This window comes from Marmota monax, unplaced genomic scaffold, assembly GCF_021218885.2.
Source record: "Marmota monax isolate L192 unplaced genomic scaffold, Marmota_monax_Labrador192_F-V1.1 WCK01_AAM20220418_F8-fsc00041, whole genome shotgun sequence".
In the NCBI taxonomy this organism is placed as follows: Eukaryota; Metazoa; Chordata; class Mammalia; order Rodentia; family Sciuridae; genus Marmota; species Marmota monax.
Window position 1 is genome coordinate 15,588,561 of NW_026695238.1, and position 16,930 is coordinate 15,605,490.

Sequence of the window (16,930 nt, forward strand, 5' to 3'; positions counted from 1 at the left end):
TGACTTTTTAAAATGTTATAACTATATAGAACAGTGGGCTTTCTTGTTACATAGTCACGCATGCTCAAAACATAATTTGTTCATTTAATTCCCCAGTTCCTGTTTCCTCTCCCTCTCAGCCATAAGCAGAAGATGTCAAGAGACCAACAAGTTTCATAGAAAATAAGAATTGAAGCTTTGAGGAATAGTGGGAATTTTGGACAAATTCTTGGTCAAGGGAAGCAATGACCAGTAGATCCCTGCAACTTCATTCCCAGGGAGTGGACTTATATAGTAGTCAAAACCAAGGTGGCCTTCACCCAAGCAAGAATGCATTAGGTTTTATTGATCTAGAATGAAAGATGCCAGGCACGCTCCTGGCACTGGCAATGTTATGGTCTTCCATGACCCACACCAGTGTCACCACAGTGGTTTTGTTTTTCTGTGGTATGCAGTGTAACTATGCAGGGACTGGCTAGGTTTATTCATCAGGCCAGGGTATGAATGAAAATGGCTGTGGTCATGTTAATCTGGCTCCCTACACTGTGACTCTAGAGGATGAGCTAGTTACCACAATAGGAGGGCAGGCCTGTTGATCACTCTTCAGTCATGTGAGCCACATGCCTTTGTTCTGACACCAGGGGTGGTAGTTGCTAAGTTCCACTCTCTCTTGAAGCAATTATCCTGACTGTGCTATGAAGTGGGCCTCCTGGCTGAGAATTGTAGTGGGTTCTGGTGAGGATGATTATATGATATATAACCTGGGTGGCCATTCTAGTCTTTGGGGTCTGCTGTTGTGCAGAGGGTGCAGGCTGGGTTCTGAGGTTATTCAGAGTTCTTTCTTAGGAAAGGTATGGCCTGAGGCTATGCTCATGCACAATTCAGGAATGCTTGTGTTTCAGAGTGGAGCCTTGGGTACCTTGTGGCTGGATGAATTGGAGGTGTAGCAGGCCTAACTCCACATTTGTCTTAAATGCACAGACATGGGAATGTCTCTAGGAGAGGACTGTCATTGGCCCTGATTTTTTGCTGATTAGGGATACTGTTTGACTTTCTAATTGAAGGCATTGTAATCCCTTTGACAATTTGGAATCCAGAAAGTGGGACCTTCCCTGTGTTGGTGAGGCGAATGTTGTGGGCATTGAGCTGGGCAGGAAAGAAACCATCTAGGACTGAAGCTAGGTTGAACTTCCCATTGGGCTTTTTATGGCAACCAGCTCTGCTGGTCTGAGGTTCGCCTGTATCTGTGTTGAAGCATCTTAGCTGACAGCAACACTGAAGGTCCAGCAAGGTGCACACGCTGGTCACCATGATCCCCGCCTCCTCACTGCCATTTCCACCAGGGTTGCCTTTGAGGTGATAGTGGAGTGGGGTCCTGGAGGGATCATGGAATGCTAGGGTGGCTGGATGATGGCCGCATGTCTCCTCTCCTTCTGTGGAGCCATGTTCCAGGGAAAGCATCCTGTGTGGTGGTGTGGATGTCTGGGGAAGGAGGAAGGTTGGCGTTGTCAGAGTGAGACCTACTTCCTCCCCTTCCAAGCCAAGTGTGACTCAGTTCTGCAGACTGGTTGGGTGGCCTCAGGCTTATGCCCAAGTGTTGGAGTGTCAAAAGGTGTCCTGGTCTGAGGATGATTGCTCACTGAGCTTTCTGTGTGGAGGTGAATTCTGAGACTCCAGATCACACGTATTGCTGTTGTCACTCTCCTCCTTCTGATTCTCTAAAGACAATGATGTTAACATGACAGTTGCCAAAGCAGTGATACAGCCAGTATCTGGTAACATTCAGGTCTTGAAGGAACCACTGTGTGTTCCTAACAAGGGTGATGACCCTAGTTTGGCTGCGGAATCACTCTCTTGACTCTCCCTGTGGTATTATTGGAGAAATGCCACTGTGCTCACCTGTGAAGGTATGTAAAACTGCCTAATGCAGTTGAGTCCCGTAGAAAAAACTGTTGCTGTGTACTTTTCTCTGGATGGACATAGTGTGGGTCCTGTGGAAGGAGGGTGAGAACATGGAGACTTTGTGTCCACAAAGAATGCTCACTAGAGTGTGGGAGAGAAGCACTTACATCCCTCAGGGAGGGCTCATGGGTCATGGATCCACAACAGATCTCTAAATCTCTGGTTGGGACATGAAATCATATGGAAAGTCAGAGGCATTCTCCATAATGCTGAGGCAAGCATTGACTAGGTGATGACCTGCTGCTCTGGAGGAGTCAAGAGAAAGCGAGTTACTAGAGATGGTGGCCACATAGGGTCAAATGTAGCGGGCTCTCAATCCTGTTGTGGCATTTCAGAGGCCTCAGAGGGTTTGGGAATGAAGCATGACTCCTGTTGAAACTAGAAGAGACAGCAGCAGTGTGTGTCCATGACACATTCAGTGATGAACCACCATTCACTGGCCGGGAGCAGGTCAGGACTGAGGCCCTTCCAGGAGTTCCTTTGAAGCTGGATCTCCCATTTCATTCTGAGCAAAGAGTCTCTGGTGCTCTGAAGATAAAGTCTGGGTTGTATTTTGAACAAATTCTAAAATGTAATGTTTATTGTGGTTTGCCTTTTAATCCTTCCAGATGACAAAGTCCCAATCCATTGCCAAGTAATTCTGTTATTAAATTCACATTGTGGTACAGGGCATGATGCTCCTAGGAGGCAAAGATCATAAACCTGGAGAACACGTAAGCCGGATAGGTCAACAGATGTTATTCATTAATCAAGTCTCCTCTGAGTAAATGATTGACAGCGGGCATAATACATTTTCACTAATTGATGAGCACACCCACATGAACTGTACCTGGACTTCTTCTGCCTTCTGTATCCCTTGAGCTTTGTGTCCAAGCAGCTGGATTGTTGGGGGCTCAGATATCCCATGGCTCCTGGTCTTTTGCCTGCCGCCCTTCCTCTGTGTGTGTGTCTGCTGCTGGCATCTGGCTCTGCCCAGGCAGGCAAGCTGCTGGTGGTGCCCATGGATGGCAGCCACTGGTTTACCATGCGGTCAGTTGTGGAGAAACTCGTCCACAGAGGGAATGAGGTGGTTGCTGTCATGCCAGAGGTGAGTTGGCAACTGGGACAGTCACTGAATTTTACGATGAAGACTTATTCAACTTCTTACACTGTGGAGGACTTGAACAGAGAATTCAAGATTTTTGCTGACACTCAATGGAAAACTCCAGAACAAAGTATGTATGGTCTAGCAATGGGTTCATCCAAAGCATTTTTTGACATCACTTTTTCACGGTGTAGGAGTTTGTTTAATGACAAGAAGCTAGTGGAATACTTAAAGGAGATCTCTTTTGATGCAGTGTTTTTGGATCCTTTTGATGTGTGTGGCCTAGTTGTTGCCAAATACTTTTCACTTCCATCCGTGGTCTTTACCAGGGGAGTGTTTTGCCATCACCTTGATGATGGTGCACAGTGTCCCAGTCCTCTGTCTTATGTTCCCAGAGTTTTCTCGATGTCCTCATATGCTTTGAGTTTCATGGAGAGAATAAGGAACCATCTAATCTACTTGGAAGAGCATTTATTTTGCTCTTATTTTTTCCAAACTGCCTTGGAAGTTGCCTGTGAAATTCTCCCAACACCTGTCACAATAGGTGATCTCTTCAGCCAAATATCTATTTGGTTGTTACGAACTGACTTTGTTTTGGACTATCCCAGACCTGTGATGCCCAACATGATCTTCATTGGTGGAATCAACTGCCACCAGAGGAAGCCACTACCCAAGGTATGTTGTGTCTCCTTTAGCACACTGTGGAAAACCTAGCTTTGGGAGTTAAGAAAGATCTCTTACTGAGCTGTGATTCCTTTAATATCCATTGTATCTGGCATTTCTTCCTGGGTTAACAATTGTTTGGTGCCTATTCATTAAGTGTGAGTTAGCAAATGCTATAAAGCTGGCCTCATTGATATTTATGTGCATATCAGTGATGGAATTCATATCATTTCTTTTTTTATCTGTTTGCTTGTTTGTGTTTGGTGTTGCTGGGGATTGAACTCAGTGCCTTGTGTATGTTCAGCAAGCACTCTACCAACTGAGCTGTATCCCCAGGCCCCATTCATGTCATTTTTATGCTCTCTTTCTATTACTGCTTCAGAAAAACCCCGAGAAACATATTAGGATGTGAACCATTTTATTATTAATTTTTTGCCAATCCTACAGGCAAGTATTCTTAGCAGTTTTGTATGCATGTTTTCTTTTTATTGAAGTTATTGAATATGTATGCATTTATCTTATGCAAACTTTATACCTATTTTATTCAATAATATCTAATAGTGAAGTGTACATGAGTTCTTTTTTTAATTTATTTTTTTTTTTGTACATGAGTTCTTTACCTTGCATTTTCACTTGGCAATGTGTTGTAGTCATGTTCACCATTCAGTACTTAGGAAGTTAACTTCTTCATTTAGTAATTGCATTGAAAGCTTTAAGGACCTTTTTCTTTTGAACCCACCAATGGTGATAGATATTTAAAGGTTTTTTCTGCTTTTTGCCTCTTTGAACAAGACTGCAGTAACCATTCTGAAGTATTCTCTTTCCACTCTTGTGTTTCCCTACTTTTGCTGTTTTCTTTGTTTCCTAGGAGCGTCTTAGGAGTAGAGCTGTTGGTTAGTTGCTATGCTCATGTTATGCTTAACTAACCTTCAGAGTCTTGAGCAACCCCTCCTCTATGATCAGCAGTGTATGGGAGCTGTAGCTTTTAATACCTTCTCCAGCTCCAGATGTTATAAATTTTAAGTTTTGTTAATTTTATGAATGAAAAATCAAGCTTTGGTTTTTGCTTTCTGTTTCCATAATATGTGGGCATTTGCATTTCATGGGATTTTACTATTCACATTTGTTAGCCATTTTTAATATGGCTATCTGTCTTTTTAGAACTAGTTTCTTTAATTCTCTATTTGGATATTAATCCAGCTTTTTAGTATGTGGTATGAATAAATGTTTTGGAGCTGTTCTTTATGTTTGGCATGTAGGATTTTTGATTTCACGAGTCAAACTGGTAAAGGTTTTCTTTAAGAGTTCAGGATCCCAATTTGTTTGTGTCTTTCCTTTCCTGAGATGTAGAAACATTTTTGCACATCATTTTATTTTTTTCAACTCTTCCAGTGTTGCTGTTTTCTTTTTGCAAAAAGACCTTTAAGTACACTTTGGAAACATCTAATTGTATTAGTTTTCTCCAAGGATAGTCCTGTGTCCCAACTTCTTTTGGTCCTAATTCTGTTCTTCATTCATTGCACTGAACTCTGTGTGTGTGTGTGTGTGTGTGTGTGTGTGTGTCTATTTATGTGGCACGAATGAGGCCCTGTGTTATTAGGAACATAGCACAGCTCCTCTATATGTGCTATGAATATTTTTCCAATTGGTTAACTCTTCCGTATAATTTTCTCTACTTCAACCTTTTAGGTTTTTCCAAACCTGACTCATGGACACATTATTTGCAGATTATATTTTGTTGCTTCTTGTTCCTCCAGTGTTAAGAGCATTTTTTATTTTCTCAAATAATAGTCTACTATCAGAACTCAGTTTAATACTAATTCCATTATCTGTCACTTTAATTACACTATATACATATTATTGTAATTTTCTATGTGCTGGTCTGTGCTCAGAACTGCTTTATTCCACTGCCTTATTTTTCTGTTTATGCTGCAGAATGTGTTTTGATTAAGAAGATTTGAATACTTGGGAGGACAAGGCCTATAGTCCCTATTCATATTTCTAATTTATCATGTGATCCTCATAATGTGTTCTTTTTCATAAAATTTAAAGTTATTTTGTTGAGGTCAGAAATTTAAAAGTAATTATGACGTTTCAGTGAATATTACATTACTTATTTTTACTCATGTGAGAAAGATTGAAAAGTTTATTTTTTCTTTTTTCACCCAAGAGTATGTATTTCTTTTTACTTGTGCATATGGCTTTTAAAATATCTATCAGGTGCTTCATTTACATAACATCTTTTTTCTTACAATTGTTTAGACATTTTTTGAGCAAAGGCAATTTTCATTTTCTGAAGTTTAAAGAACAAGTTTTGCAACTTTATGTCCAGCTTATTCCTATTTTTCTTTTTCAGTTCCAATATTTATTATCTGTGTAATACCATGTATATTTATTGGACCCAATACCTGAAAAACACTGTGATTTAGGCAGTTTAAAGTAGGATTCAATTCTTTGCAACTGAAAAGGTCTTGATGAATACAAAAGTACTGTAACTAGATTATAGTGGAGCAGGCTGTGTTATCTCAGTGTGTGATTTTATTAGGGATGGACTGTGGGTGTTTCATCTGTTGCATGTTCAGTAGAGTTTGTAACAGTTCCATTCTCTTATATATTCACAGGTATTTAGTAAAAGTATCCTTTTAGCCAACTGGTGGGATAGTGAAAGATTTCTCATTCTAAAGGCTGGGAGACTACAGTGTTAGGGGTGTGAAAACCATACACAGCTTTGTGCATTTGGCAGGGTATTTTTTAAGAGTCTGTTTGACCAGCTGGTAGAAACACAATATAATGCTCCTTGAAAACACTGGGAGGCAACAGTTGTAGGTGAGTCAAAGCCAGGCATGGTTTCCTGTTCTTGCTAAGACCACGCAAGGAGATGCATGTGGAAGGACCATAAAAAGCGGATCCATTTAAAAGCTCTCTCCCCTTTGTCCTAGATCAGTATGGTGCCAAGCAGCACCCAGGCCCTATGCATGCCCTGCCCTCCACCCTAGATTTCCTGAATGAACACTGAGATTGACATGGCTCATGGTGTCACAAGAGTGGCTTAGAGATCCAGAGCTGCATAGGATTTTATATCACCATCAAATAGAAATGTCTATAACATATGGAACATATGGAACTTCACAGATTTTTTAATATGCTTGGTTTATATAATACACTTATAGTTTTAAAGAGTAAATAAAATATTTGGTTTTATATGTGCATAGAAGATGTGTGTGTGCATGAGTTTTCACATATTGGAAGATTATGTATTTATGTATAATTTATGAATATAAACATAAAGCAAAATTTTCAGAGGGCTCTTTGATTAAGATCCTGGGGACAGCACATGTACAAGTGTAAATTTTCATCCAAAGATCTATGAAATGTGTGTGTTTCTGCATCCTTATTTCAGAGGAGTAGGTGTCTCTCAGGAAAGCATTCAGTGTTTGTATTGCTGGAGGAGAGGTGTCATAGTCTGAACTGCATCTGTCTAGTGAAAAGGAAGCATTGGTGAAACTGTTGTGTTAATGTTTTTCCCCTTATATATTTGTATTGTTCTTGTATAGCTCCAACATCCCTCTTTTGCGGAGAAAGACAATGTTAACAGTTCCCAATATCAACAGTACATTATCTAAGCACAAGTTTTCATTATTAATACATTTATAGTTAGGTTCTAAGTCTATAGATATTGGTTTTAATTATTACTTAAGAATACATTCATTAGTTTCATAAAAGGCATACCATATCTGGTGGCATATAGAAAACAATTTCAGATGAAGGATGTTATACTTAGAGGGAAAGGAGTGAGGATATGAGGTTAAACTAACTTAGCACCTTTGGAGAACTCTAACCAATAGACTGGTAATTTATGGAAGAATGTATAGACTCAACCTCCTATCTGTATTTAGATAGTTACCCTATGTTTAGATAGCAAATGTTAGGAGATTGAAAGTTGGATAGAGAGAATACGAATGAAGAAAAAGAAAAAAAACAAGGAAGAAAAGAGAAATAATAGAGAAGGAAAAGGAAAGTAAGATAGAAATAAAGAAAAAAATGGGGGGAAGGTGGGGTATATGCAGTTCCTCTATATTATATTACTTTGGTAATTCGGTTGTTCATGCACAGTTCTTGGTTTCACATATGTTGAAGTTGTGGAAGAGAGAGAAGAAAAGAGAGAAAGAAAGAGAAAAAAAAAGTCTCTCAGAACACTGTTTTCCTTGCTTCCAGTAGGTGGCGTTGTCTATTCCTAGCTTGAGCCTCTGTATTCAGGGTGGTGGGTATAGCCAGTGTGAAAGGACATGAGCTTCCATCTGTATCTTCCCTAATCTAGTCTCTGAGGTGGAAACCAGGTGCCTGTACAGTTGTTGTTTTGCGTTGATAGCTACAACCCCCAAAAGCTTGTGGGAAATATTTTGAGTTATGGCAGCTAAGGGTGGGGGAGTTGGAAACCGGGTACCTGGATCAGCCGCAGAACCTTGCTGGTAGCCACACCCCCTTTGATGGGTTTTAAGGGTTGATGGGCTTCCTCTGGACTAGCACAGGGGGCGGGGCCAGGTTCCTCCTCCAGTCTGGCTTGGCGCAGGGCAGCTTCCTCCTGCTGTCTGGCTTGGCTGGTGCCCAAGCATTGGTGATTGAATGTGTGATTGTATACATGTTTGTGTGTGTGTCAAGGACATGGGTTTGTGTGCCTTGTTCAAGTGCCACGTAGGGAATTTTAACGATGGCATCTTATAACCCCAAATCCAAGAGTCTCTTCAGAGGAATTGCAGTGGTGTGATAGAACACTTGAGAGCTCATAGATCATCATTCAGGAGAACTAAAAGTAGTTTCAATGGGAAAAAGTAATCACTTCTAGTCTTTTGCATTTATTGGTGAGTTTCATTAGAATTGATGACTGGGGTCCTTCTCTTTACTTTCAGGGCATTTTTAGCTCTGTTGAACTGGGGCTGGGATACAGTTACACCACAAAATACGTTTGTGCTTCCCTGATTTCTCTCATATTCTGGCTCTATTCCCAAAATCCAGTTTTAAATATAGCTATTCATGTGTAAGTCCCTAGCTTCTTGCTGAGATGATATTTTTCAAATTTTTACTGAAGTTTTCAAGCATACACAACGAAGAGACTGTATTGTGATGAACTCTCTTATCCATCCTTAAGTAAAATAATTTTCAATATTTTTGCAATAATCATTTGCTCTGATAATCATTTGTATGCTTTTCTTCTTTCTTTAAAAACCACTTAGTCTGTCATTTTTGTAAAGGAAATTCATGACAACGTAAAACTCATGTAGTAGAAAAAAACTGAAATTTATTATTAAAATATCATTATTGCACAGCAACATCAATAGTTCTTGCATATTTTCTAATTTCCAGAACACAAATAAATTTCCTCAGGAATCTCAAAAATTGTCTCTTGCACACAAACAGGATACTATTGAGAATCCTGATATAAATCCACACATATTCAGCTGTTTTTTTATTGATTTTTTAAAAAATATATGACAGTGAAATGCCATTGGGATTTTGATGAGAATTGCATTAAATCTGTATAGTGCTTTTGGTAGTATGGTCATTTTGATAATATTAATTCTGCCTACCCAAGAGCAAGGTAGATCTTTCCATCTTCTAAGGTCTTCTTTGATGTCTCTCTTTAGGGTTCTGTAGTTTTCGTTGTATAGATCTTTTACCTCTTTCGTTAAGTTGATTCCCAGGTATCTTAATTTTTTTGAAGTTATTGTAAATGGGGTCGTTTTCTTCATTTTCCTTTCTGAGGATTTGTCACTGATATACAGAAATGCCTTTGATTGATGGGTGTTGATTTTATATCCTGCTACTTTGCTGAATTCATTTACTAGTTCTAGAAGTTTTATGGTGGAGTTAATTGGGTCTTCAAGGTATAGAATCATATCATCAGCAAATAGTGGTAATTTAAGTTCTTATTTTCCTATACATATCTCTTTAATTTCTTTCATCTGTCTAATTGCTCTAGCCAGCATTTCAAGAACTATGTTGAATAGAAGTGGCGAAAGAGGGCAACCCTGTCTGTTCCAGTCTTTAGAGGGAATGCCTTTAATTTTTCTTCATTTAGAATGATGCTGGCCTGAAGCTTAGCGTAGATAGCCTTTATGATGTTGAGATATGTTCCTGTTATCCCTAATTTTTCTAGTGTTTTGAACATGAAAGGGTGCTGTATTTTGTCAAATGCTTTTTCTGCATCTATTGAGATAATCATATGATTCTTATCTTTGAGTCTATTGAAGTGATGAAATACATTTAATGATTTTTGTATGTAGAACCAACCTTGCATCCCTGGGATGAATCCCACTTGATCATGTGCACAACGTTTTTTGATATGTTATTGTTTTCAATCTGCCAGAATTTTACTGAGAATTTTTGCATCTATTTTTATAAGAGATATTAGTCTGAAGTTTTCTTTCTTTGATGTATCTTTGCCTGGTTTTGGGATCAGGGTAATATTGGCCTCATAGAATGAATTTGGAAGTACTGCCTCTTTCTGTGTTTCCTGAAATAAATTGTGGAGAAAGCAATCATGAAAGTTATCTGGAAAAATAAGAGACCCAGAATAGCTAAAGCAATCCTCAGCAGGAAGAGTGAAGCAGGTGTCATCACTATACCAGACTTTAAACTATATTACAGAACCATAGTAACAAAAACAGCATGGTATTCACACCAAACCAGACTGGTAGACCAATGGTGCAGAATAGAGGACACAGAGACTACCCCACAAAACTATAATTATCTTATATTAGACAAAGTTGCCAAGAACATGCATTGGAGAAAAGGTAGCCTCTTCAACAAATGGTACTGGGAAAACTGGAAATCCATATGCAACAAAATGAAATTAAACCCCTATCTCTCCTGATGCACAAAATTCAACTCAAAGTGGATCAAGGACCTAGGAATTAAACCAGAGACTCTGTATCAAATAGAAGAAAAAGTAGGCCCTAATATTCATCATGTGGAATTAGGCTCTAACTTTCTAAATAGGCTCCCTATAGTGCAAGAATTAAAACAAAGAATCAATAAATGGGATGAAATCAAGCTAGAAAGTTTCTTCCCAGCAAAAGAAACAATCTGTGAGGTGAACAGAGAGCCTACACCCTGGGAACAAATTTTTACCCATCACACATGAGATAGATCATTAACCTCTAGAGTATATAAAGAACTCAAAAAGCTAAGCACCAAAAATCCAAATAACCCAATCAACAATGGGCCAAGGACCTGAACAGACACTTCTCAATCAACAAATACATGAAAAATTTTCATCATCTCTAGCAATTAGAGAAATGTAAATCAAAACTACTCTAAGATATCATCTGACTCCAGTCAGAATGGCAGCTATTATGAAGACAAACAACAATAAGTGTTGGCAAGGATGTGGGAAAAAAGGTACATTCCTACATTGCTGGTGGGACTGAAAGTCAATATAGCCAATATGGAAAGCAGTATGGAGATTCCTTGGAAAACCGGGAATGGAACCACTATTTGACCCAGCTATCCCTCTCTTCGGTTTATACTCCAAAGACATAAAAACAGCACACTACAGGGACACAGCCACATCAATGTCTATAGCAGCACAATTCACAATAGCTAAACTGTGGAGCCAAACTAGATGTCCTTCAGTGGATGAATGGATTAAAAAATGTGGCATATATACACAAAGGAAATTTACTCAGTAATAAAAGAGAATAAAGTCATGGCATTTGCAGGTAAATGGATGGCATTGGAGAAGATAATGCTAAGTGAAGTTAGCCAATCCCCAAAAAGCAAATGCTGAATGTTTTCTCTGATATAAGGAGGCTGACTCAGTGGGGTAGTGGGGGAGCATAGGAGGAATTGATGAATTCTAGATAGGGCAGAGGAGTGGGAGGGAAAAGGAGGGGCAGGGGATTAGTAAAGATGATGGAATATGATGGACATCATCATCCAAAATACATGTATGAAGACACAAATTGGTGTCAAAATACTTTATATAAAACCAGAGATATGAAAAACCGTGCTTCATACATGTAATAAGAATTGAAATGCATTCTGCTGTCACTTATTTAAAAAAACAAAAAATCAATAATTAAAGAAAAAATGACAGCGGAATGCATTACAATTCTTATCACACATATACAGCATGATTTTTCATATCTCTGGTTGTATATAAAGTATGTTGACTCCAATTCAGTGCTAGACCCCTGAAGAGGAAGAAAGGGTTTCTTCAACAGATTCTGCTGAGACAGGAATGATCTTGGACCCTTAGGCAACACCATGTATACAAATTAACTTAAAGTGTATCATAGTACATTAACAGGAAAACTATAACCATGAAAGTCCTAGAAGAAAGCACTGGATTTGGTGATGGTTTCTCAGACATGACACCAAAAGCAAAAGTAAGAGCAACAATAAATATGGATACTTTGCAGTTTGCAAAAATGAAAAACTTTTGAGAATCAAACATCATACCCTAGAGAGTAGAATGGAGACCCACAGAAGAGCAGAAAATACAAATCGTGTGTATTGATAATGTTCTAGTCTCTAAAACAAATAAAGAATCAAATAGTTTAATTAAGAAAAGACCAAAGACCTTGAGTAGACATTTCTCCAAATAGATTATAGAACTGTATAACAATATAAGGAAAGTTTCTCAGGAACAGAGAAATGCAAGAAGAAACTATGTTGCCACTTAAAAATCCTATTATGATGACAACACTATAAAAACCAAAATATCAAAACAGAATCGAAACCAAGTTAAAGTAAATGTTGAGGATTTGGAGAAATTAGAACCCTCCTGCATTGGTAGAGCCACTGTGGAAGAAGTTGGTGGTTCCCTAGTTGGTGAGACACAGAAATACCATATGACCCAGAAAGTTCGCTCCCAAGATTATGCCCCCAGATTCAAAGCAGGTACCAAAATACATACTGGCATGGATGTTCATGGAGGCATCATTCACAGCAGTGAAAAGAAAAACAACCCCCAAATATCTCGGTGGATGAACAGATTAAAAAACATGATGCATTCAAACAAGAGAACCACATTCACCTGCATTCACCTGCAAACAGAAAAGAAATATGGTACAAGCTACAAAATATACAAACCTTGCAAACACCTGAAGTGAGGGGTCAAACACCAAAGGCCACAAATGTATCATCCATCTCATTTATACAATACCCAGAATAGGCAAGTCCAGAGAGACAGCAGAGACTGAGGGGGCAGGGAATGGGGAGTCACTGCTTCAAAGGATTTTTTTTGGTTGATGAGAATCTAGAACTGGGGAGTGGTGGTTCACAGCATCATGACTGTCCAGAAAGCCACAGAATTCTTCACTTTAAAATCCCTAAGACAGGGCTGGAGATGTGGCTCAAGTGGTAGCGTGCTTGCCTAGCATGCGTGAGGCACTGGGTTCTATTCTCAGCACCACATAAATGTAAAATAAAGATATTGTGTCCACCTAAAACAAAAAATAAATACTTAAAATAAAATAAAATAAAATCATGAAAACAGTGAATGTTTTGCCAAGGGTATTTTACCCCAGTGTGTTGTGAGGACCTGCAGGGTGTGTTGGCCCCTTCTCCTGTAGACTTTGCTAGATATTTTGGTGGTGGGGCAGGTGGCGAGGCAAGGGCGGTTGGGAAGAGGTTGTTGCCACTGGGTAATTTAGATGATGATTTGGACGTTTGACCCTTGAAGGGACTGTAGCTATGTACAGCATCTTGTCTGTTAGCACGTCCTATACAAAGAGCTTCATGAAATTAAATTGTTAGCATCAGTGCTTCTCAAGATTTGAAATGAAGGAACAGTAGGAAAAAATGCAAGAAATTTGGATGCTTAATTTTATGAAAGGTAAGAGGAATTCTAGAAATTGGAATATAGCAAAGACATAAAAAATAAAAAGCAAGACCCCTTAGGAGGGGCTTGGGTGGCAAGGCAGCAGCAATTTTTGTGAGAGTGTCTAGTGTTGCAGTGTTTGCCCTGGTACCTGTGGGTGGGCAGAGAACACTGAGCCAGCACTGTGAGATGGACAGCTGGCTTGGAGTGGCACCATTTTAGACCCAAGCAGAGGGTTTGCATGACCAAGGTCTAGTGAGGAATAAACATGACGAGAGTCCCTGGTGAAATTCGTGGATACCTTGTCACATGTCCTGAATGACTAGCAGACATCAGGACTAAGTCCAGCATCAGCTGTGTGTTTTCCTTGTTACTCTGTTTCGGAACATGGTGTCGAGTCTCTTCTGCACATATGTGACAACTCACAGTGGTTGTCCTGAAATGTTCCCAGATTTCCACAGACATTAGAAGTCCTGAGTCACAGGGGACCCTTTAGTTCCCAGCAAGTGGGACACCTGGTCATTGTTACAGGAGCCACTGAAGCTGGCCATCATCATCAGGAAGGTCAGTGACAAGAAGCCTTCAGGGAATCATCACTCTTCTACCTTTTGCTCTAAGTGGTGACAAGTTCCTTCCAAGCAGACACCAGCCTAGGAAATAGAGTCATCTTGTCCTGGAGATATTGCCAGAAGGTAGAGAAACGGACCCCAGGTGGCCCAACAGTGTGGGTTTCACCACTTCTTCCCTCATCAGGAGGGGGGCAGGTCATCACACTAATGGTGTCCCTGAGGCAGAGTGCTTCTGTCACCTCAGTGGGCCTGCAGCCAAGTCTCCTGTACTCCCAGCTCTGTGGAGGCCTCCAGCCTGCAAAAGCAGGGCAGAGGGGAGTTGTCTCCCAGGCCAGACTTTCCTTGCTAGACTTCCATTAATGTAGCAGGAACCTGAGAAGATCAACGTGGGAAAGGTCAGATGTGGACACCCGAGTCCCGATTGGTTGGCTCCGTTGCCTCTGGGCCTGTGGTGAGGAAGCACATTATGTGGGGGGCATGTGGTGGTACAGAGCTGTTCACCTGGTGGCCACTGGGCCATGAAAGAAAGGCAGGGAAGGCTGGGCCCAACTGTCCTGTCAAGGGCATATCCTCCAAGACACAAAGACCTCCCAGTAGGCCCCACTCTTGCAGTTTCCCCCACCTCAAGTGGTGCCACACTAGGGACCAGTCCTCAAACACATGGGCCTTTGGGGGCATTCCAGCTCTAGCCAGAGCACCTTCTGTATGCAGTCTGTTTAGGGAGAGACCAGCTCTTCCACATCCCTCTGTGGAACCTGCTTTACCTCTTACTCATAATAAACATCGTCACTTTGGCCGTTTCGAGTCCTCGACCCACGCAAACTGGGTTTAAGTGGGTGGCTGCAACATTAAGCTGAGAAGGCAACAGCAAAAACCACACAACACAGAGATGATTTTCACATCAGGGGTGGGGAGGGTTTTTGACCTTAAGGGTCAGCTTCATGCTGGAAAAAGCGCTGGAAAGAGAGCCTGAGCCACTCCCTTTATTTTATAGTGGGGACATCAGAGGCAGGAATAAGGTTTCCAGGATGGAGTCTTTCTTTGTGATGTCTTGTGGTCAGCAGACTGATTGCCATCTTGGCAAGTCACACCCATCTCAGGTGCTGTTCAGGGTCTTAGGTGGAGCTAGAGGAGGAGGCTCACCTGCATCATGTGATCAGTCCCTGACAGGGAGTTCCCAGTGCCAGACCTATCCCCTCATTTGGCTACTATGCACAATATTCCACACACACATCCCATGGATGGCTCGTGACAGCCGTCCAGTATCTAAGATGGGTGAAGAAACATGCGGTAGGCCTTGAGGATCCTTCCAGGGAGCACCTCAATTGTTTTCTTTCCTGTGACACTTTGGTAACAGGTAGCCCAGGTGGAGTCTCCACTTGCCTTAGTGCTTACCTGTCTGCAACTCTCTGAATCCTGGCATCAGAGGCTTATGTGCAGATTGCTGGTGTTTCTGCTCATGAGCTTCTCTCATCTTCAGTGTATGGTGAAACATGACACAGACTTCCAAGAAGCACATTACATTAAAGAAAAGCATGCATAAACTTGAAGTAAGGAGTGCAATATCAAATAGTGAGGGAGTGGTATCAAATCAAAACAGATGATAATACTGGTGAAATGAGAAAAAACTAGCATTAAGGAATCTGAAGTTAGTCTTTTTTAAGGTATTTGAGATGGAGGGATTTCTTGCTGGGCCTTCTATCTCTGGATTACGCAGGTATTGGGAGGCATAGTGGATACTCAAACCTCAGCTGTGTTACCTGTGTGTCTCTGGGCACAGAGCAGCAACAGCATCAAACCTTTCAGCTGTATATTTAGTTCTTCCCTGCCCACGTGCTGCGCCGGTGGTGGTAATGGGGTTCCCCTCGGTGGAATGGGCTGGCCGAGTACTATATGCTAAGAAAAATAGAGTGATGAAAAAAACCAATAGAATACAGGATATATTTTTTAAAATTGGGGCAGGATGGGCTAGCCCATCACATGGATCGAGCTTCCACACTAAAAAGAAGAAAATGGAGCCTGCCCTTGCTTTCTTTATATTGGAGGACATCAAAGGCCTTCCATAGAATGTTCTTTACCCAATGCAGCTGAGTCCAGTACAACTAACTGTGCTTGTGTTCTTTCTCTGTGCAGGGCATGGTGTGGGTCCTGTGGGAGGAGGGTGAGAACATGAAGAATGTCTGTCCTGTGCGACAGGAGTGCTCAGTGGAGTGTGGGACACAAGCACACTGATCCCTGAGAGAGAACCATGGGTGGTGGGCGCATAGCAAAGGTCTGAATCTCTGGCTATACATGAAATCATTCAGAAAGCCAGAGGCATTCAGCATAATGGTGAGGCCAGCACTGAGTAGGTGATGACCTACTGCTGTGGAGGTGTCAAGGGAAAGTGAGCTACCATAGATGGTAGCCACATAGGATCAAATCTCTGGAATGGGGACGGGAATGGGAATCGAAAAGACAGTAGAATGAATCAGAAGTAACTTTCCTACGTTCATATATGAATACATGACCAGTGTACTCCACATCATGTACAACCACAAGAATGAAGTATTAGTCCATGTATGTATGATTGTCAAAATATGTTCTACTGTCACCTATAATTAAACAAAACAAATAAGAAAAAAGCTATTCTAATTCTAACCGAAACCCTAAACCTAACCCTATATATTGGCAAATATATACGTGTGTGTTGTGTGTGTGTGTGTGTGTGTGTGTGTATATTCATTTACACAAATATATGTATCCAAACTCAAAGGGTATACCTAATGTTAGTTGTATACTTACACCTGAGCATACCATAAAACAAATTCCTGACATGGTCCACGGTGCTCTCAATTCTACTGTACCATT

At 40.7% G+C, this 16,930-nt stretch overlaps 1 protein-coding gene across 1 annotated transcript in view; it reads left to right on the forward strand.

Annotated features, from left to right (window-relative positions):
- Positions 1-3,063: 3,063 nt before the first annotated feature.
- Positions 3,064-16,930, forward strand: part of LOC124089677 (UDP-glucuronosyltransferase 1A7) — a 69,510-nt gene continuing 55,643 nt past the window's right edge. Inside the window, exon 1 of the mRNA XM_058577551.1 lies at positions 3,064-3,700. Coding sequence (XP_058433534.1) covers positions 3,065-3,700 — 636 coding nt within the window. The 5' untranslated portion in view covers position 3,064. The remainder of the gene's footprint in view (positions 3,701-16,930) is intronic.